This window comes from Wickerhamomyces ciferrii, contig 00148 (genome assembly GCF_000313485.1).
Source record: "Wickerhamomyces ciferrii WGS project CAIF00000000 data, strain NRRL Y-1031 F-60-10, contig 00148, whole genome shotgun sequence".
Classification (NCBI taxonomy): domain Eukaryota; kingdom Fungi; phylum Ascomycota; class Saccharomycetes; order Phaffomycetales; family Wickerhamomycetaceae; genus Hansenula; species Hansenula ciferrii.
This window is the reverse complement of record NW_011887592.1, coordinates 61,228-85,000: the sequence shown is the minus strand read 5'-3', so window position 1 is coordinate 85,000 and position 23,773 is coordinate 61,228. Positions and strand designations below refer to the sequence as shown.

Genomic DNA, 23,773 nt, shown 5'->3' with positions numbered 1-23,773 from the left:
TTAGTGTTCGTAAAATCATTAAATATAGAGATTTAATTAACCTCTAACGGTTGAAGGGTATTATGTTTCATGAATTGTATCTGTTTTAATTTGAATAGGTTTTCTACCCATAACTGCAAAACCTGATTCTTTAACTGTTGAATTATCATCTCTTGATTCTTGATCTATTGATTTTTTAATTCTTGTAAATAAACTATTACTATATGTTGAATTTGTATCATATCTTTGGAAATTTCCATTAATATTATTATTACTTTTTTTTTTATTAATTTTTCTTTTTGCCCATAATTTATGAACTTCTGAATCATTTTTATCTAAATTTGCTAAATATTCATCATCAATTGGACTAACTTTTGGTAAATTTTCATTTGAACTTAAATAATTTAATGATAATCCTGGTAAAGCTCGTGAATCTGTTAATTCAATTATTGAACTTTTACCTGAATTTGAATTTCTTCTTGATAATAATTTTTTTTCTTGATTTTGATTTTGATTTTCTAATCTTGGTCTTGGAAAATTTGATGTTATTATTGGACTTATTATTGGTTTTTTTTCAAATGAAAATTCTGGTTCTAAATCTTTATTATTATTATAATCATTAATTTTAAATGATGGTAAATTACCATTATATTTCTCACCATAATAATCATCATTATCATAAGAAATTAAATCATTAAATTTTTCATTCGTGGTACCACGAGTTTCATTCATAAATTCTTCATCTAATGAACTTTTCCTTGATGGATCATAATCAATCCAATTATTATTATATTTTAATTTTAATAATATAACTTTTGTTAATCTTAAAACGAAAAAAATGAAAAACCCAAGAAGAGATATAACTATAATCAATAATTGAACATCACCAATAATACCTCTCATTGGTCCTTCAACATTTAAATCTCTAATATATGGAATATTTAATCCAACTATAATTGATGAAGCTATTGAAACGAAAATACTCCAAAAATTCCGATTTTTATTGAAAAAAGGTTTTATAAATGTTAATAATAATAAATAACTTAATTCTGCAAATAATAATAAAGATATTTGAACTGTACCATTTGATTGAGCAAATCCAATAACCATTCCTTGGAATAAAATTTTAAATTTTTCAATCATAACAAAATATGAACATTCTGGTTTATACCAATGATAAAGTGAACTCCAACATGAAATAACATTAAATGATGAATATAATTTTTCTCTCTTGGTAATAAGATACATATAAGAAAACCATCCAATACCAAATAACCAAATTATGAAAAAAATAATACAAACTATTGAAGAACTAATTTCAATATTTGGAGCTTTTGTACTTAAACCCAAGATTAAAAAACTTGAAAATGCAACAAATGGTAAAGGGAAAACACAATAAAAAAGTTGTGTTATAATTCCAATTGAATTTGTTATTCTTGATTTTAAACCTGAAATTTTATAATTTTTTGTTAAAAATTGCTTTATACTTATAAAGATTTGTGTAACAATAATTAAAAATAATGTAGCTATCCAACACCATGTAATAAAACTTTTCCACATATTTGATGCAGTTAATCCATCTGGTGCACCAGTTTCAGGGAAAATACCAAATAAACCTTGCATACCTAAGGTTTTATAAACACCATTCTTTGACATTGGATTTATGAAAGCATTAGAAAAAAGATCAATTCTAATTAAACAAACCCAATTAATAAATGATGCAATAGGTTGTAAAAAACCTGGATATGCTAAATTTAAAGCTAAAGAAAATAAAACAAATTGTAAAAAATTTAAAAGCATTGTTAAATCAGGTGTTAATTCATTTAATAAAGGTTCATTACATATACTTGAAGCCATGAAAAGGAAAACATTTGTAGTTTCTTGATGAATACTATAATGGAAAATATAAAAATTTGTGAAAAATCCAAAAATGAAAATTGCCATAACACCAAAACAAATTGAATATGTTATATAAATTGGATGATAAGGTGTAGCATAAACTTGAATACATCCAATTTCTTGATCAGCACTTAATATAGTAAATTTTGTTTCATATGAACCGAAAAATCTTGGTGATGAAGTATTTGCAGCAAATAAAATTTGATATCTAATACCAGGTTTTAAAGGACAAACACTATCTCTATGGAATGATACATCTTGATCTCTTTTAATAATTATTGGTGGTGTTGAATGGGTATCTGATGGCACAACAAATGGACCAGTTGTTAATGATTGATGAGGTTGTAAAAGTGATGTTTGTGTTGAAATTTCATTAGAATTTATAGAATTTTGAGATATTGAATTATTATTATCTGATGAAGTAAGACCTAACAATTCTTCCAAAGGAATATCTTCATCTGGCCATAAATTATGATCATGATTTGTTTCATTAGAAACATTGGGTACTATAGAAACATAATCACATAATCTTTTTTTTTCAAATAAAACAACTCCATTTAAAAAACTAGAATCAATTTGAAGAGTTGTAATACTATTTGTTGTATAATTGATATCACTAATTTCCATACTTGTAACAAATTCTAACCTATATATGATATTTTCATCTCTTATCATAACCTCAGCTATAGGACTTGTTTTATCAAATAAAGGTGAACCATTTTTTTCATTACCATCAATAATTCTCCTATTAGAATCACACGTAAAAGTTCGAACATAAGCAGCCGATATTTGTGTTGATAAAAACCCCAATATCAATAGAAACCAATAGATTGATTTCATTATAGTTTGTTATTTTGATTTTTTTTCACCCAGTGTTTTGACTCAATAATTAATTTGGTTGTTTATAAAATAATCCTTCTTTTATTTTTTTGATCTATGATTTGTACCCAGCCTCCCTTTTATATATAACGAACGATTCAAAAACAAAGTTTTCTCAAGGCAAAGGAGTTGAAGGGAATTTTTTTTTCTCCCAAGACTAGAAAAAAATTAAACTTTATGTCTCAGATGATTCTAAAGATTTGAAACTAGATGATTTTTGAAAACTGATCAAGTTTATACCCAATTTTTTTTATGTAAATTTCAGATTTCATACCATTTTTTTTCTTTTTTAAGCGTGCACCATAAATCGGGCGTAATTTTTTTCCGGAAAAATAAAAAATCGTCCGCGTTAACGTAAACGAAAATCACGTAAAATGTTAAAACCACCAAAATCACGCCAAAAAAATATAACGGGAAATGAAAACTTATGAACAAATTAAGCAATAAAACCTTTTTATTCCGTTTGTTTTCTTCATTCTTTAATTCATTAAATAACTATTTTTTGAGGTTTTGACAATTTTTATCTATTGTTTTTGCTTTGGTTGACCTTCATTATCTCCCAAATATTTTAAAAAAATTGAACTTTTACCAGGTTTAGGAATTTGTGATTCTATTGATGGTGAAGTTTTAAAAGAATCATCACTTGTAGCTATAGCTAATATTGAATTACCATCTTTATAATCTGTATCTAGACATACAACTGATTGATCAAATTTAGGGTATTGTCTTAATCTTTTTTTCGATTTTTGATCCCATAAACATACATAACAATCAGAACCTGCAGTAAACATTGTTCCGAATTTTTTATGGAAACTTAATGAATTAACTGATGAAACTAAATCCACATCTGAACATGGTAATCTATGACATTTGAATGCATATTTTTCAGCTTGAATTTTAGGTGAAGGATCAAAATATTCAATTGCAACTCTACCTTCAATTGAACTTTGTGCATAACCTTTACCATTAGGCATACATTTAATTGATCTTGTTTGATATTTTAAACTAGATTCTCTAATTTGTGAAGGGGAAGTTGGATTTCTTATATCATAAATATGAACAAGTCTATTTGTCATTGCAACAACAACATTATTTTCAGTTGCATCTAAGGCAAGTACTTTTTCAGGTAATTTTGTTAAGAATGCAGTTTGTGAACCATTTGAACCATTATTTGATGAACGACAATCAAGATATTGAATTGATTTATCCCAAGAACCTGATACTAAGATACCTTTTGAATTTGGAATATAAGTTAATGCTTGGATCCCAGAGTCATGACGAGTACCTATAACATTTGTAGCTCTTCCATTTTCCAAATCAATTTCTTTAACTTCACCTTGAACATTACTTAAAAATGCTTTTTTACCAGTGAATCCATCCCATGTTACATCTGTGATGGGTATTTGTGTATCTATTTTCAATAAAGCTTCCTCTCTGGAAGAAGGACTATTTGGATCAGTGCTGTACAGATGAACCATCCCATCCCATGAACTTGCTAAGAGATGATGATAAACTGGTGAGAATTTGATGGATGATATAATATCATCTGGAGAATCTGGCAATTCAACTAGAAAAACATTGTTAGTGGAGTCGTCCTAAACAAAGTAGACCATTATCACTCACTTATACTGCTCATCTCTATTCCAATTGATTAACCGCTGTGTTTGAATGGTTTTTTTTGTTTTCAATGGCAAATTGAAAAAAAAAAGTTTATATTGTTTTTCTCCAAAAAGTAAACAAACACCGAAATAGGAAATACGAGGGAACGTTAAGTGCACGTGATAAAAGGTCGGAATTCAACCCCATCAAAATGGGTACAAATGAATTGTAAATAACGTTTAGTGTCAGATTTTAAACAGATCACAGCCGGTAAATTATATCCAGATACTCAAAAGGGGGGATTTCTTAATTTCCAATTGGGTTATTTCAAAATACTATTAGCTATAAATATCAACTACTGATCTTAGAACTCTATCGTTTATTTGATTTGGTTATCACAAGGTTTGCTTTCAACAGGGTTCAACAGGTCATCATCATCTCCTATTTATATCAAATTTTAATCAAACCAAAATAATGGATTCAGTTTCAAGTTTTTTCCAATGGGAAAATGAAGAAGGTGGTGGTTCACAAAGAAGTCATATCAAGAGTAGCTCAAGTTCTTCATTACCTTTTGATTTTAATTTCTTCAATCATAATAATCCATCGTCGGCTGATGATGATACACAGCAACAAATTCAATCTCAACAAACTGGTGGTTCATCTCAAAATGATCCTGATACATCAATATCATCACCATCAACTAAAATTAATAAGAACTCACCAATCAGTACAAAACAAAAACAACAAAATTATATGTCTCAACAATTAACTGATAAACTTATAGAAAAATTATTTTCAATTGCATTACCTCCATCAAGTGAAGTTGCTGCAGATGCTTTAGAAGGAAGAGTTCAAGCTGGTAAACTACGACCAGGACTTTCCGTTCAAACAATGAGTAGAAATTTTATTCAATTAAATTCAAGATTATCTTTCCCTTTTGAATTAATTGATAAAATAATTAAATTTTTCAATTGGGATAATCCAAAATTAACTTTAACTATTTTAGTTATTTATACTCATTTAATTTTAAAACCAATGGCAATGTTATTTGCATTACCATTTTTCCTTATAGTGATTTATATTATGGTACCAGCTTATACTTTAGTTCATCAACCTGAAAATCATTCAATCTTGGGTAAATCAAATCCTATCTTAGCTGAAGGTCCACAATTAAATGAGATTGAAATTCCAAAACCTGCACATGAAATTTCAAGAGAATTTATATTAAATTTAACAGATTTACAAAATCATATGTTATTATATGTTATTGCATGGGATTTTATAAATAATTTATTAAGTAAATTTGCTTATTTCATTGATGAATCAATTTCAAGTTTTTTTTATCTAAGTTTTTTATCAATTGGTTTAGGATTTTATTTATTTATTGATAAAATTTGGTGGTTAATACCTTTTAAATTTTTATTAATTTCATTTGGTTGGGGTTTAACTATAATTTTCCATCCTTTATATAAAGATTTTTTCTTTAATTTAATTTATTCAGAAAGAACAAGATATTATTTTTTAAATAAAACAAATAAATTTGAATCAATATTAGAGGAAAATTTTGGATTTATTGAACCTCAAGAACAAAGAGAAGTGGAAATTTTTGAAATTCAAAAATTTGATAAAGAATCAAAAGAATGGAATTTTTTTTGTTATTTAAATAATGATTTTACAAAATTATCTCAAAAAAGATTAAATTGTAAATATCATAATCATATTAATAATAATAATTATAATAATTTTGATATGATTGGTACAAATCAAATTCAAAATGTTAAACCACCAAAAGATTGGGATTTTATTAAAAATGATCAATGGAAAATTGATTTAAATCCTGAAAATTGGGTACAACAAAATTTACTAAATGATTTTGTTAAAATTGATAATGAAACTAAATGGGTTTATGATTTAGATAAAAATGATTTTAAAGGTGAATTTAGAAGAAGAAGATGGATTAGAAGTGTAACAAGATTTTCTGAAATTGAATTTAATAAACATCAAAATGAAAATGACGTGGATCAAGATCAACAACAAGCTTCACATTCTCCAACAACTTCACATTTTGAATTAGATTCTTCAAGAACTTATTCATCATGAATTCCCTTAACATATAAAATGAATAAATAATGTTTGATGATGATATCTTAATGTAGTTGTACTAACTCTTCATAAATTCATCTAAACTTAATAAATTTGATTTTTTCTTATCTTGTTCATCTTTTAATTTTTTATCTTGTAATAAATTTAATAAATTATTCTTCTTTCTCTTTTTAGCTCTATCTTTTGCAGAATTTTTCTTTTTATCTTCTTGAGATTTAGGTTCCCATTTAGCAATAAATGGTTCTTTATCTTTAATATCAATCCCTATTTCATTTGGATTTTTTTCAGGTTTTAATAATTCAAATTTTGTTTTATAATTACATAGTAGACAAGTATAAATTAAATTTCGATCTCTTGGTTTCCATTGTTTTTTCACCACCTTCTTTTCTTGTTTCTTTGACTTCTTTGTTTTAGTATATTTGATTTCCATCTTCATATTAATACCAGGTATAAATAATCCATTACAATTTTGACAAAATTTTAATTCATTATTTAATTGATTTGGTAAAATTAAATTTTTTTTTTGTAATATATTTTGGAATTTTTTATTATAAATTGAAGTTAATTCTGATACTTGAGGTGTTGAATGAATTAAATCATATGAATGTTTTATATTTTTAACATTTGTACTTTCCATAATGGTTTATAATCTTGAGTTTTTAGTCACAGGACATTATTGTTTAGCATATTTGATAGTACCTTATAACTTTAAATTTTTTTGACATATAACCGAGTTGGTGTTCGGATGTGAAGAGTATAATGTACATCGATATTGCTTTAATTTTAATGATTTTCGAAAATATTAGAGTCTAAAATCAAATTACATTGTATGAATATAGATTTATATTAAACATGATCATAAGTGATCCTTTATTTGGGAAAAATTGAGCCTTGTATGCAATTCAGAATTAATGTTTATAAAAAGACAGTATATATAAATTCATTAGCTATATTGTAATTTATTGATAATTGGTTATTTATTTAATTGTATAATTTCTTTTGAACATGCAAAATTTGGTATACAAACTCTATACACACAGAGATATATTATTCGTTTGTAGAATTGTCTACAAAGACACCTTCATCACTTTGAGCTAATTTCTCTTTATCCTGATCAAAGTGAGGTCCTGATCAAAGTACTGTGATCTAAAAATTGTATCGAAAAAATTTAATTATAATCTCGATTAATTTTCAAATTCCATCACGCTCAAGTGGTAGCTGAAGTGCTGAAATTTAGTTATTTTATAACTTATTTTTTCATGGTTCAATATGGGTTTTTAATGACCTCATTTTGATTAAGTTTCCATTTCAAGAACTTTGAGTATGATCTTGAGTTATGGTTTCTAAGCCCAAAAGTCTTATCCTAGATTCATTCTAAAAATTTATCAAAGGGTGAGGTTGGTAAATATTTTTCAACCATTTGTTCCTCACCCATTTCTAAATATAATATCCTTCAAATTTTGGATAATCTAGCATTTTTATCTTTCATGATAGAAATCATAAATATTAAATTATTACGTACCTTTAATTAAAAAGGACATTGGAAATTTTATTTTATCTTTGAATTTCATTTCATATTGTAGCTTTTTGGCTCACTTTAGATATAAAATAACCGTTGAAATTATTTATTATGCTTTGATTTTTTTGTGATGTTGCTTTGGTCAAAACTTATATGGCTTGGGTACTTGTCTAGTTGATTTTCTCAAATCTTAACAATAACAATAGCCAATGTTTGACTTTTTTTTTGAAGAAATTTTGGTTCATCTCTATGAAGACTCAAGGTCATTATTCAAAACATGAATGTTTCGAGAGATTGAATCTTTAATGACCCTCAATTGTAAGTTAAACCATTTTTTAGTTGATTTAAAATTTCTTCAATGTGGTGGTTGTGTTTCTTTAATTTGAGCTTTCTGTATGAAATGTGTTAGCAGAAAGATAATTAACTTTCAGCTTCTAAATTATAGTCTTCATGATTTGTTTGTTTGACTTTGGCATATCTGATTAATGCTTGAAGCTCATTATTGTACTTCAAGTCAAATATGGGAGATCCTAAATATATGTTAGTAGGTTAGTAGTATCAGTATAATAGGTGAGATTAAAACATAATTGAAGAAAAATGATCGTGCCGAATCATTTATCTTAATTCTATTTATTTAATCATGAAAGATGCAACATACTAGCTTGATTTTGATATTTGATTTAGTCATATCCTTCAAGTTAAAAGTAATTATCCAATGAAATCCTTTTTAAATTCCTAAAATGATTGTTAGTAGCATCAGTAGTCAATTATTGAAATCGAAACTAAAATCAAAGGGTACTGACCTCAAAATAATGTGCCGTTAAATTGTAATCAATATTTCTTTGAAATATAGCAGCACTCCATTGTATTAAAGGGTATAACATACTTTTTTCATCCTTGAATTCCAAGAAGTATTAATAATCAGTCACATCAATTGATTCTTTAAAGCTCTTAGTTGTATTTCAACAAATGTAATCAATTTTTACCACAAAATTCTTGACAAGTCATTCCTGAAGGTTGTTCAACAGCAAAAAATAAAATCAACAATGAAAAACACAATCCAGTTAAGACGGTAAAGTATAAAAGCTCAATAAACACAATAAACAAAACTATAGTTGATGAATAATTACCCCCAGACCTCCATAAAGTTTCAAAGAATATTCCTAAATAAATGTTAGTAGTATCAGTATGAAATATGAAATTGGAATTCAATATTGAAAGATATTTATCAAATCTGTGCCGAAAATTATCACAATTCTTCAAAACTTCATCCATTAGATTCAAACAAGTGAAAAAACTTACCTTTATTTTGAAATTTTAATCAACATAAACCAAAACTCCCAAAATTATTCTGTTTATTCACAACATCAGATTGGAAATGACATGTAAATGAAAAGCACAGTGACAATGACATAAAATACTAGTTTGAATGATCTATGGAAAAATAAGTTGAATCTGGATACAAAACCAATATGGAGTACTTCCGTTTGAAATGAACAATAACAACAAAACAACAAAACAATGCTTGAAACAACAAAATAAAACATAAAGCCACATAATTGAATAGATGAAACCATAACCTAAGATAACCCATAACAGTTGTAGATGCAGTGGGAATTCAAAAAGATAGAACAAAAAAAGAAGTAAACAAAAAAAAAAGGAAAATTCAAAGAAATTTATATTTTTTGTGAACTACCACAAACCCACCATGACACAAAAGTAACTTGCAACAAAAAGCTAGAATCTAGCATCTGATCTGTATGTAATTTAATTCAAAATTAAATTCAAAGATAAATTAGCACAAAAACAAATTGACACAAAGATGACTAGATCTTCATAATTTGTTTGGTTTCTTATAGATCTGATTACACGATACTACATAATCCAGTGCTACTAATTTTGAAATCAACATCAACATCAACACATCTTCTTTATTAATTACTTAAGCACCACCAAGGTTCCTAAGGTAGTTTGATATTACTATACGAGTGCTTTAACGTATAACATTGTAGTATATATAAAAAGACATAATGATTTAGCTAGTAATTAGTAAAGTCATATGTGCCCCTGACCACTTTCCCCAGATTTTTAAATCAAATTTAATATAATTAAAACAGCTTGTTTCATATGAACAAAATGAATTAAAATATTATAATCTCTAATAATTAACACGTATAACTTATTTGGTATATATCAATCAGTATGAATCTACAGCTGGTATATATACTTTTCTTAATCTAATTCGAAGAAACCATGATAAATTAATTATATGATATAAACTAAAAGTAACGTACGTCTAAAATCAGATTTTCATTTTATTTTCATTTTCATTATATAAAGTCATTAATTTCCCTTTTGATTCATTTTAATTCATTTTAATTCAGTAAATTTTGAATTCTTTTAATCCTTGGAGATCTTCTTAAATCACTAAAATCATGTAATGGAGGTAAATTTTTAATCTTATTTTTATTATCAATATTATAATCAAAGTTTTTCAATGGAATTCTTGGAGATTTTTTATTTGGAGATTCTTCGGGTGATATTAATATATTTCTTTGTTTCAATTTAGTATCATCATCATTATCATTATAAATTGTTAATTTTCTCTTTTTTTGTGGAGATGGAGTATTTAATAAATCAATAATACGGGTTTTCCTCTTTGGAGTTGATGGAGGAGTTTTAAATTGACTTGTTTTATATATTTTTTCAAAATTTTCAAAATTTTCAATAAATTCATCACAATCATTTAGGATTTGATAATCAATTATATTATTCCAACCAGATATAAAATCTTTATTAATTAATAAAATTTTACCACCACGTTGATGAATTATTGATGACATTGATTTAACTAAATTTTTAACACCATGAACTTTTAATGATGTCCCCATTATTATAAATAAATCAGGTTTTGTTTTCAAATCAGAATTTAACCCTGTTGTTATAATATCTGAAAATGGATGATTTTCTCCATATAAAACAATATTTGGTCTTAATCTTCCCTGGATCCCAGTATTTCTTTTCCCCTGTGAAATTCTTAGATTAGTTTTATGAATACATTGTGGACATTCAGGTAATTCACCCATTTGCATTTGTTGAATATATTCCATTGACCAATTTAATTTTTCAAAACATGCAGTACAAATAAGTGAATTTAAATCACCATGTAATTGAATAACATTTAATTTTTTCCAAGTTTTCAGATGAGTAGAATCATTATGTTCATTGAAATCCAAGGATAAACCTAATTGAGATTCTAAACCATCAATATTTTGTGTATAACATCTAATTAATTTTTTTTGATTATTTATTTTTTCAATAAATTTATGAGTTTTAGTTGGCTTAGCTTTTTGAGTCTCTAAATATAAATTTGACATGAATTTTGCAAAATCTGTTATTGTATTTATTGAATTAAATAATGAAATATCAAATAAATCTTTACCTTTTATTGAACTTGAACTATTGGGTATCAAATTATATAACCCATTTATTGATCTAAAATCTGGTATACCTGCATTACAAGAAATTCCAGCACCTGTTAGCATTATAATTTTTTTACAATTTATAATCTGGGTATAAATATCATCTAAATTATCATGATGTAGATTTAAAATCTTTGTTGATGATTCATTATTCCTTATTGATGTCATTTTGTGTATATATCTTTATATCTTAATTAACCGTACCAAATACCAAACGCTGAACTTGAAGAACTTTAATACTATCTATAATCTTTAACCTCTATAACCACTTTCCACTAAAATATTAACCAAGTTCCAAACGTCCAATGGTGAAATACTTTATATATTCCTTCAATCAATTATACTGATCGCGTTTTTTTTGTTTACTTTTAAAAAATCGTCATGGAAACCAAATTTTATATAGATAATTACATTTCCTAAAAGGGAAAGTCTATATGAAAAAAAAAAATTATATACATAAATTGAACGCGTTTATATACTTGTAATTTAAAGAGAAAGGTACAATAACCTAAAAGGTACATTGGGTACATTACATAAGGTGATCAGGATTCAATTTCATTTCATAATTTAATAAATTCATTAATATTTTTTTTTATAAATAATGTACATAGAAATCTAAACCATTTAAAGTGTTTGAAGTAAATAATTATGATCAATTAAACCATTTATGTTTAAATGATCTTTCTTCAAGTTCAATTTAGCTATCGCTAAATTAAACTAACCTCCCTGACTATTAACAGCCAATTCCATAATCAATCTAGTAGCCAAATGTAAAAAAGGATAAGCACTAAAACTACTAATTTCATCATCATTTTTCAAACCTTTATCAACACCACTAATTCCAACATCATCACTATTAAATTCCCAACCATCAAATTTAAAATCAACCAAATAATTATTTGGTTCTAATTGAAATAATTGAATAATCATCTTCATCATATCAGGAATTTTCCTTGTTGTTGGATTTGTATTCTCGGTATTTGGTGAATATTTCCAACGAACTTTTATTGTCCATAATTCATCTTCATTTGGTTTTGTCCATTCTGCTCCTAAATTTTTCAAAGCTCTATAAATTTCTCCCATAACATCAAGAGGATAAGATCTTGATCTAATACCAAAATGCCATCTTGTTTTAGATTTTTTGGTACTTATTGGATTTATTTTGGTAATAGAATTTGAATTACCATATTGAGCCATATTTGCACGATGTAATTGAGGTAATGATGAAGGTAATATAGCAATTGTATTATGTAAACCTTTAGCACCTGAATGATTTGAAGATAATGGTTGTTGATATGTAATTTCTTCTTTATCTTTATGTTGTTGATGTTCTTGGTGTTCTTTATGTTGATGTTGATGATGTTGATGTTGTTGATCTAAATGATCATAAGATGGAGGAGGTGAAGAGCTTAAAAAAGTATCTAATTGATCAGCATCATTCGGTTTTTTTTTCAAATCATCAATAATCATTTTATTTTCTTTAATTAACATATAACCATCCATAATTTCATTTTGTAAATTTTTATTTAAAGTTTCTAAAATTTCATTTTTATCATAACCCATTGTCTTGACTAATATATTAATTAAATTTTCATCAATTTTTTTAGAATCATTAAGGGATTTAGGGACATCATTTGGTAATAAATAATCAGAAATTTCTGTAGTGAACCATTCATCTTGCATAATTTCATGAATTGTAATTCTATTTAATGGATTAACAACAAGCATCTTAGTTAATATGTTTTTAGCACCTTCACTTAGGTAATTTGGTAATGTATAAACACCATTACTAATTTTTTTAAATAGAGCCGGGATAAATTCATCATCAAATGGTAAACGACCACAAAGCATAACATAAAGGATAACACCACATGACCAAACATCAACTTCAGGACCAGCATATAATTTCCCACTAATAACTTCTGGAGCAGCATAATTTGGTGAACCACAACTTGTTTTAAGGAAATTACCATCACTCATAAAATTTGATAAACCAAAATCAGCAATTTTAACATTTAGAGAATCATCTAATAATAAATTTTCAGGTTTTAAATCTCTATGAACAATTTTATGACGATGACAATATTCTACAGCACTTATAATTTGTTGGAAAAATCTTCTAGCTTCTAATTCTTTCATTTTACCCTTTTGAACAATATAATCAAATAATTCTTTACCAGCATATTCAATAACCATAATAATTTCATCTTGAGATTTTATAACATCATATAATTTTATAATATGAGGATGTCTTAATAATCTTAGGTAAGAGATTTCTCTTTCAATTCTACCTTGCATATCAGATTTTGCTAAAGTCTTTCTATTGATTATCTTTAGGGCAACTTTTTGACCTGTTGTTAAGTGATATGCTAATTTAACTTTACCAAATGAACCTTCACCAAGAGTTCTAATGATTTGATATTTCCCAATTTTGCCTCCTGAGGCATGGGATTCAGATTGTTCCTTATCGGACATGGTTATGATATGATATTAATACTATGGCAATGATAACAATGATAATATAATGATGATATCAATCAGTTCTTTGTTTTGTTGATGTTGTTTATCGTTTGTTATTTTTTGATTTTATGGAGTTGAATTTTGATGTCAGTTGTCAAATTGGCCATGAACCACTCATTTCGTGAGCTTTGAGTAAGTGATTAGGTAATCATCATATTAATAGTATTAATTTACCCGGATTTTTCATATCTTGTTTATTCAATTTGTTCAAACTCAATGTTTTAATTCATTCTTGTTATTTTAATTTAATATCGTTATTATTATATCGTCCAATCCTAGAAAGTATTTGGTATAGAAGCAATTGTGAAAGTATTTCGTTAACTTTTATGGCATTCAATTGTTAACTTTAGTTATGATGATTAGAACGTATATCTAATCATCTATAATTAATAAGTTATTAACTGTTTGATACAGTGTAATATTTCTTGTTTATGGATTGAAAAAGTTCATTTCAGAATCATTAACAACTGTTCAATATACATATTTTAAAAGACATTATATATATTATAGTTTAATAGTTCAATTACTACTTTCTACAATGAATAAAATTTATAAATAATGAATAATTGTATGAATTGGAATGGTATAATGATGTTATCATATAACAATAGTTCCAATAACAACTATTTAATTTGTATATCAATTTTATAAAGTATATATTATACATTAGACAATTAAACGTCATCAATGTAATTATAGACCAGTAAAATTATTATAATATAATGTTGAAATGAACCAACTGGTTACCAAAAAAATTTCATAACTCCAATAAAAAATTCCAGCGTATAATATTCAATATATTTCCAGATGTTGTGATATCCAAGAGTACTTTGATACTAATTGAACAGTACATTTAATTTTGGATTATGTACTTATTATTTGAAATGATAATGATTTGATCTGATATTTGTGTAATTCAATTTAACAAAACACAGCGGTTAATTTCAATTAACCTATTAACTTAACCCTTATATATAGCTACAAATAACTACAATGAATAGATTTAAAATAGAAACAATTATTTTATTGGATATATAGTGTTTTAAACCATCAATAACAATTGTAATAATCAATAAATTGTATATATAAATCAGACTAGTATTAAATCTAAACTAGTCATGGATCTTATATATACAAGTTGTAGTAAATTATTTCATCCATTGGGATTATAATATCCATCAAACACAATAATATTGTAATTAAAAGTTTTTGAATATGCTTTGGTAATACAAATAATGATATTTGGCATTAATATTGAACTGATATTGGAAGAAGTAAAAGTAAAAAGTAGAAATTAAATTATTCAAAATTGCTTATAAATATTCTGATTATGTAATTGATTATGTAATTAAAATTATTATATTCAACTCCGACCATTTCAATCACATGATCATACTTTTTTACCCTCGTAGTTCATTTCTTTGATTTTTGTTTACTCAACAAAAAAAATCAAAACAAACACGCTTTAAAAAAAATATCATAAAGTAAACAATTGTACCAACAATTAAATCAGTATCTATATCAACTAGTTTCACATTGGATTATTAATCACAATGGATGAGGCAAGATACTATGAACCGGGTATGATATAATATTATAAGTACTTTACTAAAGATTTTGTTCACTAACATTACCACAGATTTCGATCCAAATAGTTTAAAAGTTGCAGATTTAAGAAGAATTTTACATTTTAATAATATTGAATTCCCAAATTCTTTTAAGAAAAAAGATCTTGTTAATAAATGGAATGAAGAAATTAAACCAATAGCTTCAAATAAATTGAAATTATTAACTTCTGTTGTTGCTAATGACGATGGTATTGAATTTGTTGATAATAATAAAAACCAATCAACAAAAACAAAAACAAAAACAACAAAATTAAAATCAAAATCTTCCAAAACTGAAATTAGTGATGATGCTGATGATGAAGATAGTGATGTTAAAGAAGTTATTAGAAAATCTCCAAGAAAAACAAGTAAATCATCAAAATTACAAGAATTTGAAGAAAATGAACAAACAACATCACCAAGAAAATCATCAAAATCATCAAAGGCAACAAAAGTTACAACAACTGATTTAGGTAATATCCCTTCACTAAAAATCTCACCACCAAGACAAAGAACAAGATCTCCAAGAAGAAAATTGAATTCTGATAATGATGATAATTCTGATGTGGAAGAAATTAAAGAATTACCAAGAACAAGATCTCCAAGAAGAAAAATTAATAAATCTAATTCTGAAGAACCTCAACAAATTGATGAATTTAAACCAAGAACAAGATCTCCAAGAAGAAAAATTAATGAAACTTCAAGAGAAAGATCTCCTTCTAAATCTAAAAAGAAAGCTAAAACTCCAGAACCAAAACCAGAACCAGAACCTGAATTAAAAGAAACTTCAGAAGAAGAAGATGATGATGATGATGAAATTGAACAAGTTACAAAATTAGAATTTGAAAATCAAGCTAAAGAAGTTAAATCTTCTCCTTTTAAATTTGGTTCTAAAACTTCTTTTTCAAATGATAATATTTTCCAATCTTCACAAAATTCTTCACCAAATAATCAACCAAAAAAATTAATTCCAAGAAAAAGATCATCTGAAACTACGTCAACTTCAACAAAATCTCCAATTAAACAATCAAATACTAAAATACCAAGAAAAACTGCATTTTCTCCAGATCCTTTACCAAATAAATCAAATAAAGTCGATTCAATTAAATCTCCAGCTAAAAAATCTTTAGAAATTTCAAAATTTGAAAGTTCTCCACCTTCAAATTTTATTAAAAATGAATTATCTGGTGATAACTTATTTGAATTTGATCATCAAAATGAAGAAAATGAAGAAAAATTTAATTTTGATAATGTTACTGAACAACAAGAACAATCACAACCACAACAACAACAACAAGTTGAAATCCCATCATCAATTAATAAACCTTCAATTATTGAAAATGATCAATTTGAAACTCCAAATGATGGTAATGCAAGTAGATTTACAAATTTTAGTTCAAATAATTCAACTCCATCAAAATCAATAGGTAAAAAGAGAAATTCAATTTTACCAGATTTTTCAAAATTTAAAGTTAGTAAAGAATTTGCTAAAAATTTAGGTATTACAATTCAAGGTGAACCTGAAGATCAAGAAGAAAATGAATCAAAAGATGAATCAAAAGATGAATCAAAAGATCAAGATGATGAATTGATTAATGAAGATGAAGATGAAGAAGAATCAAATGAATCAAAACAAGATGATGAAGATCAAGATCAAGATCAAAGTATAAATGATGATTCTGTTTTACGTCATTTACAAGAAGAAATTGACACTGCAAATCAAGATGTTCAAAATGAAGCAAATAATGCTATAAAACAAATTGATGAAATTTTCAATGAAGATCCAAAAAATGAAGAAAAATTAAATCAATCAACAACAACAACAAAACCATCATCATCAACACCATTATTATCAATTAATTTTACATCAATTTTAAATTTTTTCAAACAAGTTTCAATTTTCCTTTTTTTTACAATTTTAATTATTTCATCACTTTGGTATCGTGAACAAAGAATTTTAATTGGTTATTGTGGTTTAGAAATTAATGATAAAACTTTCCCAAATACTGATAATGAAATTTTAATTAAAATTGATGAATTTTTAGATCAAAATTTAAAACCAACATGTTTGGAAGCACCAGAAAATTCAATTGCTTTACCATATTTACAAATTAAATGTAAACCTGATTATATTGTTTATCAACCATGGTATAAAATTCATGGTTTATTACCATTTAGTGATTATTGTATTAAAGATACCAAAAAGGAATTAATTATTAAAGAAGTTGTTTCTAAAAGTTTAGAATTATTAAGAATTAAAAATGCAAATGTTCAATGTGGTGATTGTACTAATGATGAAATTGTTGGTATTACAAATGATGAATTATATGAATTTTTCTTTAATTCAAAATCAAATTCAATAACTGATGAAGAATTTAATGAATTATGGGTTAATGTTTTAAAAGATTTACAAAATGAACCTGAAATAACGGTAAGGCATGTTTTATTAAAATTTTTCGATAAGAACAAAATTTACTAACATTTATTAATTATAGTTACGATATACCGACATTGTTGACTCAAATTCAACCCAAGATAACTTATCCACCAATGAAGTTGAAGATGAGACGGACGATATTCAACAAACAACCGAAAGATCAATTATTTTTAGATCAAATTCCAAATTAAAATTAAGTATTAAATGTAAATTTCAAAAAGAGATTTATGATAATTTTGAAAAAAATAAAAAAATTTTAATTAGTTTTTTAACAATTTCAATTTTAATATTAATTGGATATAACAAAATTAAATCAATTCAAAAAAGAAATTTAAAAATTAAAGAAATTTCTGATATAATTTTAATTAAATTACAAAAACAATCTAAAAATTCTCAATTAGATTCAACTGGATTAACTAAAAGATTTTTAAGTAATATTCAATTAAGAGATGAATTATTAATTAATTATCATAACAAGGAAAAATTTAAAATTTGGGAATTAATTTTAAATAATTTAGAAAAAAATTCAAATATTAGAATTTTAACAAAAGAAATTCATGGTGAAATTGTTAAAGTTTTAGAATGGATTGGTGATTAAAACTTTCTACAAGGACATGAAACAAGAACAAATCAAGAAACAATTTTTTAAAGATACACTAATTGATGTTGTACTATATTACTAACTTTTTTTTATACAAATTTTTTACATAACTATTTTTACTTTTTAAATATATATAATTTTAATATTAATGTTTTATTCTTTGATGTATATGATTATAAGATGTATTAAAGCTAGCTGCTGATTTAATTTCACTTGATAAACTGATATCGCAGCTGCTGATCTATATATACTCTATTTGAAGATGGTGCTAATTATGAAGATCAATTAACGTCAATATAATAATAGAATTACTGGTTAAATACTATCAACTACGTCAGACGTTATTAAAGTATAATATTTATAAATATCATATATCATAAATTTTATTAATTTCCTAGGTAATGATTAAAAAAAGGTTTCAATTTCATAAATTAGACCAGCATGATATGAAATTGTACCATATGGTAATATAATCTAATAAGAAACTTCTTTACCATTTTCATCAAAAAATTTACCATTTGATTCTTTTGATAAAGTAGTAATTGTTTTCAATAATCTTTTAGCACTTTCTTCAGGTGTTAAACTTTCATAATCTTTCATTAATTCTAATACTTCAGGTTTATTTTCTTTAAAATATTGAAATGCATTTATATTCATATCAGTTGAAACAACACCTGGATGTAAAGCAACCACAGTGAAACCTTCAGATTCTAATTCAAAACTGAATTCCTTAATAGCATAATTTAAAGCAGCTTTTGATTGACCATAAGCAGATGTACTAAATGGAACAAAATCATTAATTGAACCTGCTAAACTTGAAATGAAAGCAATATGTTTAGTTTGAGATTTTTGTAAATATTTGTAAAGAGCTTTAACCAAAAGAATTGGACCAACAGCATTAACATTAAAATGATTAACAAGTCTTTCCTTTGGAGTTTCTAATAAAGGTTGGAAAGATTGTGCAATACCAGCATTTGAAATTAAGACATCAATACCATTTGCAGCAATGTTTTTCAATTGATCATCTAATTGTTCAAATGAATGCTCATCAGCAACATCAAGCTTAACAATATGAACCTTAGGATTTGATTTAGCTAATTCTTGTAAATCAGTGGCTGAAGCAGGATCACGAGCTGTTGCAATAACAGTATTTGAAGAAATTGATGATAATTGTTTGGCGAAATCATAACCAATACCACGATTGGCACCTGAGATGAAGTAGACTTTTCCGGACATTATATCGATTTATATATTATATTTGATTGATTGTTTGATAGTGAGCTCTAACCATGAAACTAAAACAATCAAAGTGAACAAAATGAACCATTTATATACATTTTGATCTCAATGTGATTAGATTTCTAAGCATATAATTGTGCTTACCAATATTGCTTACCAATTGTCCTGGATATTTCGGTTTTAATGGAGATGTCAAAGACAAATTCGGACATAGTTTATAAGCAAAACACTTTGATGTTAATATTATATATTAGATTTACAATATACAATCGATTTGTAATGATTTCAAATGTGAATATAATCAAGGGTTTGATAATCAGAAAAACCATTGGTGGTGGTATAATTATGGTATATTGAATTACCAGTGACGTTTAATTCATACCAATCTAAACACTTTCATGATCTGAATTGAAGACATTTCTAGTGACACGATCAGTACCTGAGGTATAGCGAGCTTTGATTTTTGTCTCTCTGTCTTGCTTCAATTGCTTGGAAAGTAGTTCGCTCTGCTTGTCTCTCTGTTTGTGGAAGATCGAACGTTTGATTGAATAAAATGACGGATGACAGATTAATAGGGCCATTGTAACAACTAACATTGGGATACCATCAAACACAAGTGTAAAAATAACATGAAAAAATATATATCCAAAACCTTCAGCATATTCAACTAATCTGAATAAATTTCTAATCATAAACATTATTGAAACAACGTACATTGTGTAAAAATAACCTCTCCAATAACGATTTGTATCAGGATAATTCTCAATCTTTTCATAATTCATTCTTTTGTGAACAATAATGGTTGTAGTGAAAAATGAAATAAACAATAAAATCTGGATAACAAAACTAATAATAACCATGATTCTACCAGTTTGTAAATTAACAACAAATTGAATAACAATCCCGGCAATTTGTAAACCCAAAGAAACAAAATCCCCAATAACAAATATTACTGAAAAAGCTTTAATAGGATTGAGATCTTGAGTACCATAAGCTTTTAAAACTTTATTCATTGACATATAAAAAGTAGCTGCTAAAAATAATGGCGCAATAATAATGCAAACAGATTGAATTGTACCATTTGATATCTGTATATAACCAACAATTTCTAAGATCAAACCAATGATAAACCATAGGAAATACCATGATTTCCTCCAGACAAAAATGATACCATGACATAAAATTCCAATGACAAAAATAATAGCTATTGCTTTTGCTCCTGCTGGGTTCCCTGAGAATTGTGTCTCTTCGAAATTTGCTTTTGCCATATTGCACTATAATGATCTGTAATTTGAGACCTTGAGATTCAACAGATTATTCAACAGTCCAAAGGGAATTCACCATTTTAAATACTTTGATACTGAATATACTCTTGTGATAAATATAGAAACCACGTCCATCTCATTCATGGCTTAATTGATAATTCAATCTTCAATGTTTTCAATTATATGTATTGCATTTTCTCAACGGAACAACTTTTGTATAGTAATTTCGGAACAGAACAAGATTTTTCCACGGAACACGAACAAAATGATTTTTTTGCCCATTATTCCATTCCTTTCACTAACTCTTCAACAGTATTAATGTTCACCAGAGAAACAGATACGGTTAATAACATATGACTATTGAGGGTAGTAAAATGTGCTATTTTTAATGGCTACTCGACCTTGGTACTACGCTTAACTCGCATAAAATTTCAAAGAAGACATGGTGTATTGTAGAAACATCTATATGAGAAAGTCATAGAATGACTCATTATTCAAGTTATCTGATCGGAAAAAGCTATCAACATCTGACATGTTCACACTGAGGATTTGCTCCATCAAAGCCTGGTGTTGATCGGATTCCTTGTTCATCAACTCTTCAAATTGTTTTACTTGGTGCCTGAAATTTTGTATCTCGTTAATCAAGTCAAAATTTGTATCTGAATCTTTAACTCTTTGACTTTTGATCAATTCAAATATATCGACACATGGCAAAATCATGGAATTTAACATTGAATTAACCATCTCCCAATGATCATAATCACCGTTCTTGATACTATAAGAATATATGATGGAAGAATATTTTAAGATGAATTCTAACAACTTGTTTGCAAAATTGGCATCATATGGGTTTTTAATATAAGAATATATCAAATAGCATGCTGAACTCATTGTAAATTTGACATATGATAATTTATAGCTTTCACTCAACGTACCAAAAGCAAAAAATATCTCGAATATTTTCAAATCATTATTCAATACCCTATTTTGATAAACATTATCCAATGCATCTAATGTATTTCTCAGCAGGAAATTAAGTGTCAAATAATAGAATAAATGTAAATGTAAAGCCTTCATGTGCAGTTTTTGTCTTTCACTTTCATTAATCTTATAATCGTCCAAAAGTTCGATCGAACTTCCAGGCCGAAACTGTGGAATTATAGCCAGTTGAAGCTTTTCTAGCTCTGCTAATATTTCCAAAACATAAGGTTTGGAATATTCATAATCACCTGTATTGAAAACTTTCAAATACATTTTGGAAACAATTTTGGAAATCTCAATTTCATAATACGAAAGGTAATTTGTTAAGGTTTCATAATTGAAAATGTTTGAGTCAAATTTGACCATGACATTGTGGATTTTTGAGGGTAAAAATGTTGAAACTTGTGAATGAACAATTCTAATATCTCTACCATCTGCTAAATAATTCCACTTATCCATCACAAATAATTTCCAAAACACTTTACGTCTCTCATTAGAGTCTGCTTCTGTATGTCCAACATAATATTCCATGGAATGTAAACCATCTTTTTTAGCAAAATCTAAAGCACATTTTAAAATTGTACTGGGGAAAGAAGCAATATAAGGGGATTCTAAATATTCCATGAGTTGAACTAGACCTTTTAATGAATTGTAACCTCCTTCAAATGAAAACATTAGTCTTTGAAACAATCGAATACCAAACTTTATTAACCTGGATACCTTAATTTTGGGTAAAGTATCTTTAGGATTATTAATGTGTTGTTTCTTGAATTTTAAAAGTAAGCAAATTAATGGAAAATATTCAAGATCAATTAGTTCAATGTCACTAGATAATCTCTCAACGATCTGCAAGAGCTTTTCCTTTGTGGTAAAATGACGAATGGCTAGTTCATTATCATTCATACTGATAACTATCTGTTTAATTGCATTAAAATCCAATTCTGTATGAATAATTTGGAACCATTCGTTAGATGATAATGTTTCACTCCATAAAGCAACATCATTTCCCATAACCTTATTTGCAGCTAGAGCTGAATTATTGAAAATTTGGATAAACTTGTCTTGGTAAAATTTGTCTTTTATATCGTATTCTTTTTCAAAATTTTGAAGTCTAGATAAGATCCAATTTCTTCCACCAATACTAAATATTGAAATGGTATTATGTAGTCCAAAAATTGGATCTACAACTCTTTCACCATTCATAAATTCCCAAAACTTCCCCTTACGACATTGTGAATGATATTTAGTCTCCCTCGAGTATTTGATCACTTCTTCTTCAGGCGTATTTGGTTTTGCTCTATGACCTAAAATATTATTTAGTGAATCAATCTGTTTAGAGATTGTTTCAAACGATTCTGGTTGACGTTCCGATTCCTCATAGTTTGTTAGCTTCTGAGCCAATTCCAAAGCTTTCTTTTTCAATGCTCTAGCTTTTGAAAAGTCTATATTGGATCCTGGTGGTTTATTATTTGCTTTGGTGGTGTAGTAACACTCCACATTATAATTGATGCAACTGATACATGGATTTTCACCATTACACTTGATCTTTTTTTTCCGACAAGTTTGACAAGCATTATTCACCCTCTTCACCTTTGTACTCTTTCCAGTGGATGATGAAACACCATTCTTTTTATGTGGTGGCATGTCAATTCAATACAGAGGT

The 23,773-nt window shown here is 26.6% G+C and overlaps 10 protein-coding genes across 10 annotated transcripts; 2 read left to right on the top strand and 8 right to left on the bottom strand.

The window, feature by feature from the left end:
- Positions 1-60: 60 nt before the first annotated feature.
- On the bottom strand, positions 61-2,718 carry BN7_4205 (uncharacterized protein; the record flags this gene model as incomplete). The annotated part of the gene is made up of 1 exon (XM_011275223.1): positions 61-2,718. One exon carries the CDS (start codon positions 2,716-2,718, stop codon positions 61-63), a length of 2,658 nt encoding a protein of 885 aa, XP_011273525.1.
- A 563-nt stretch (positions 2,719-3,281) lies between these two features.
- Positions 3,282-4,235, bottom strand: BUB3 (Bub3p; the record flags this gene model as incomplete). Its single annotated transcript, XM_011275222.1, has 1 exon — positions 3,282-4,235. One exon carries the CDS (start codon positions 4,233-4,235, stop codon positions 3,282-3,284), a length of 954 nt encoding a protein of 317 aa, XP_011273524.1.
- A 595-nt stretch (positions 4,236-4,830) lies between these two features.
- On the top strand, positions 4,831-6,456 carry PEX29 (Pex29p; the record flags this gene model as incomplete). The annotated part of the gene is made up of 1 exon (XM_011275221.1): positions 4,831-6,456. The coding sequence occupies one exon, from the start codon at positions 4,831-4,833 to the stop codon at positions 6,454-6,456; it is 1,626 nt and encodes a 541-aa protein (XP_011273523.1).
- A 61-nt stretch (positions 6,457-6,517) lies between these two features.
- SNM1 (Snm1p) lies at positions 6,518-7,096 on the bottom strand (the record flags this gene model as incomplete). The annotated part of the gene is made up of 1 exon (XM_011275220.1): positions 6,518-7,096. One exon carries the CDS (start codon positions 7,094-7,096, stop codon positions 6,518-6,520), a length of 579 nt encoding a protein of 192 aa, XP_011273522.1.
- A 3,257-nt stretch (positions 7,097-10,353) lies between these two features.
- On the bottom strand, positions 10,354-11,628 carry HST3 (NAD-dependent histone deacetylase HST3; the record flags this gene model as incomplete). The annotated part of the gene is made up of 1 exon (XM_011275219.1): positions 10,354-11,628. One exon carries the CDS (start codon positions 11,626-11,628, stop codon positions 10,354-10,356), a length of 1,275 nt encoding a protein of 424 aa, XP_011273521.1.
- Positions 11,629-12,177: 549 nt separating this feature from the next.
- On the bottom strand, positions 12,178-13,935 carry SNF1 (AMP-activated serine/threonine-protein kinase catalytic subunit SNF1; the record flags this gene model as incomplete). Its single annotated transcript, XM_011275218.1, has 1 exon — positions 12,178-13,935. One exon carries the CDS (start codon positions 13,933-13,935, stop codon positions 12,178-12,180), a length of 1,758 nt encoding a protein of 585 aa, XP_011273520.1.
- A 1,598-nt stretch (positions 13,936-15,533) lies between these two features.
- Positions 15,534-18,622, top strand: BN7_4199 (uncharacterized protein; the record flags this gene model as incomplete). The annotated part of the gene is made up of 3 exons (XM_011275217.1): positions 15,534-15,561; positions 15,650-18,018; positions 18,083-18,622. 3 exons carry the CDS (start codon positions 15,534-15,536, stop codon positions 18,620-18,622), a joined length of 2,937 nt encoding a protein of 978 aa, XP_011273519.1.
- Positions 18,623-19,099: 477 nt separating this feature from the next.
- BN7_4198 (SDR family oxidoreductase) lies at positions 19,100-19,861 on the bottom strand (the record flags this gene model as incomplete). The annotated part of the gene is made up of 1 exon (XM_011275216.1): positions 19,100-19,861. The coding sequence occupies one exon, from the start codon at positions 19,859-19,861 to the stop codon at positions 19,100-19,102; it is 762 nt and encodes a 253-aa protein (XP_011273518.1).
- A 389-nt stretch (positions 19,862-20,250) lies between these two features.
- Positions 20,251-21,132, bottom strand: BN7_4197 (RTA1 domain-containing protein; the record flags this gene model as incomplete). Its single annotated transcript, XM_011275215.1, has 1 exon — positions 20,251-21,132. One exon carries the CDS (start codon positions 21,130-21,132, stop codon positions 20,251-20,253), a length of 882 nt encoding a protein of 293 aa, XP_011273517.1.
- Positions 21,133-21,591: 459 nt separating this feature from the next.
- BN7_4196 (putative transcriptional regulatory protein) lies at positions 21,592-23,754 on the bottom strand (the record flags this gene model as incomplete). Its single annotated transcript, XM_011275214.1, has 1 exon — positions 21,592-23,754. The coding sequence occupies one exon, from the start codon at positions 23,752-23,754 to the stop codon at positions 21,592-21,594; it is 2,163 nt and encodes a 720-aa protein (XP_011273516.1).
- Between the last annotated feature and the right edge of the window lie 19 nt (positions 23,755-23,773).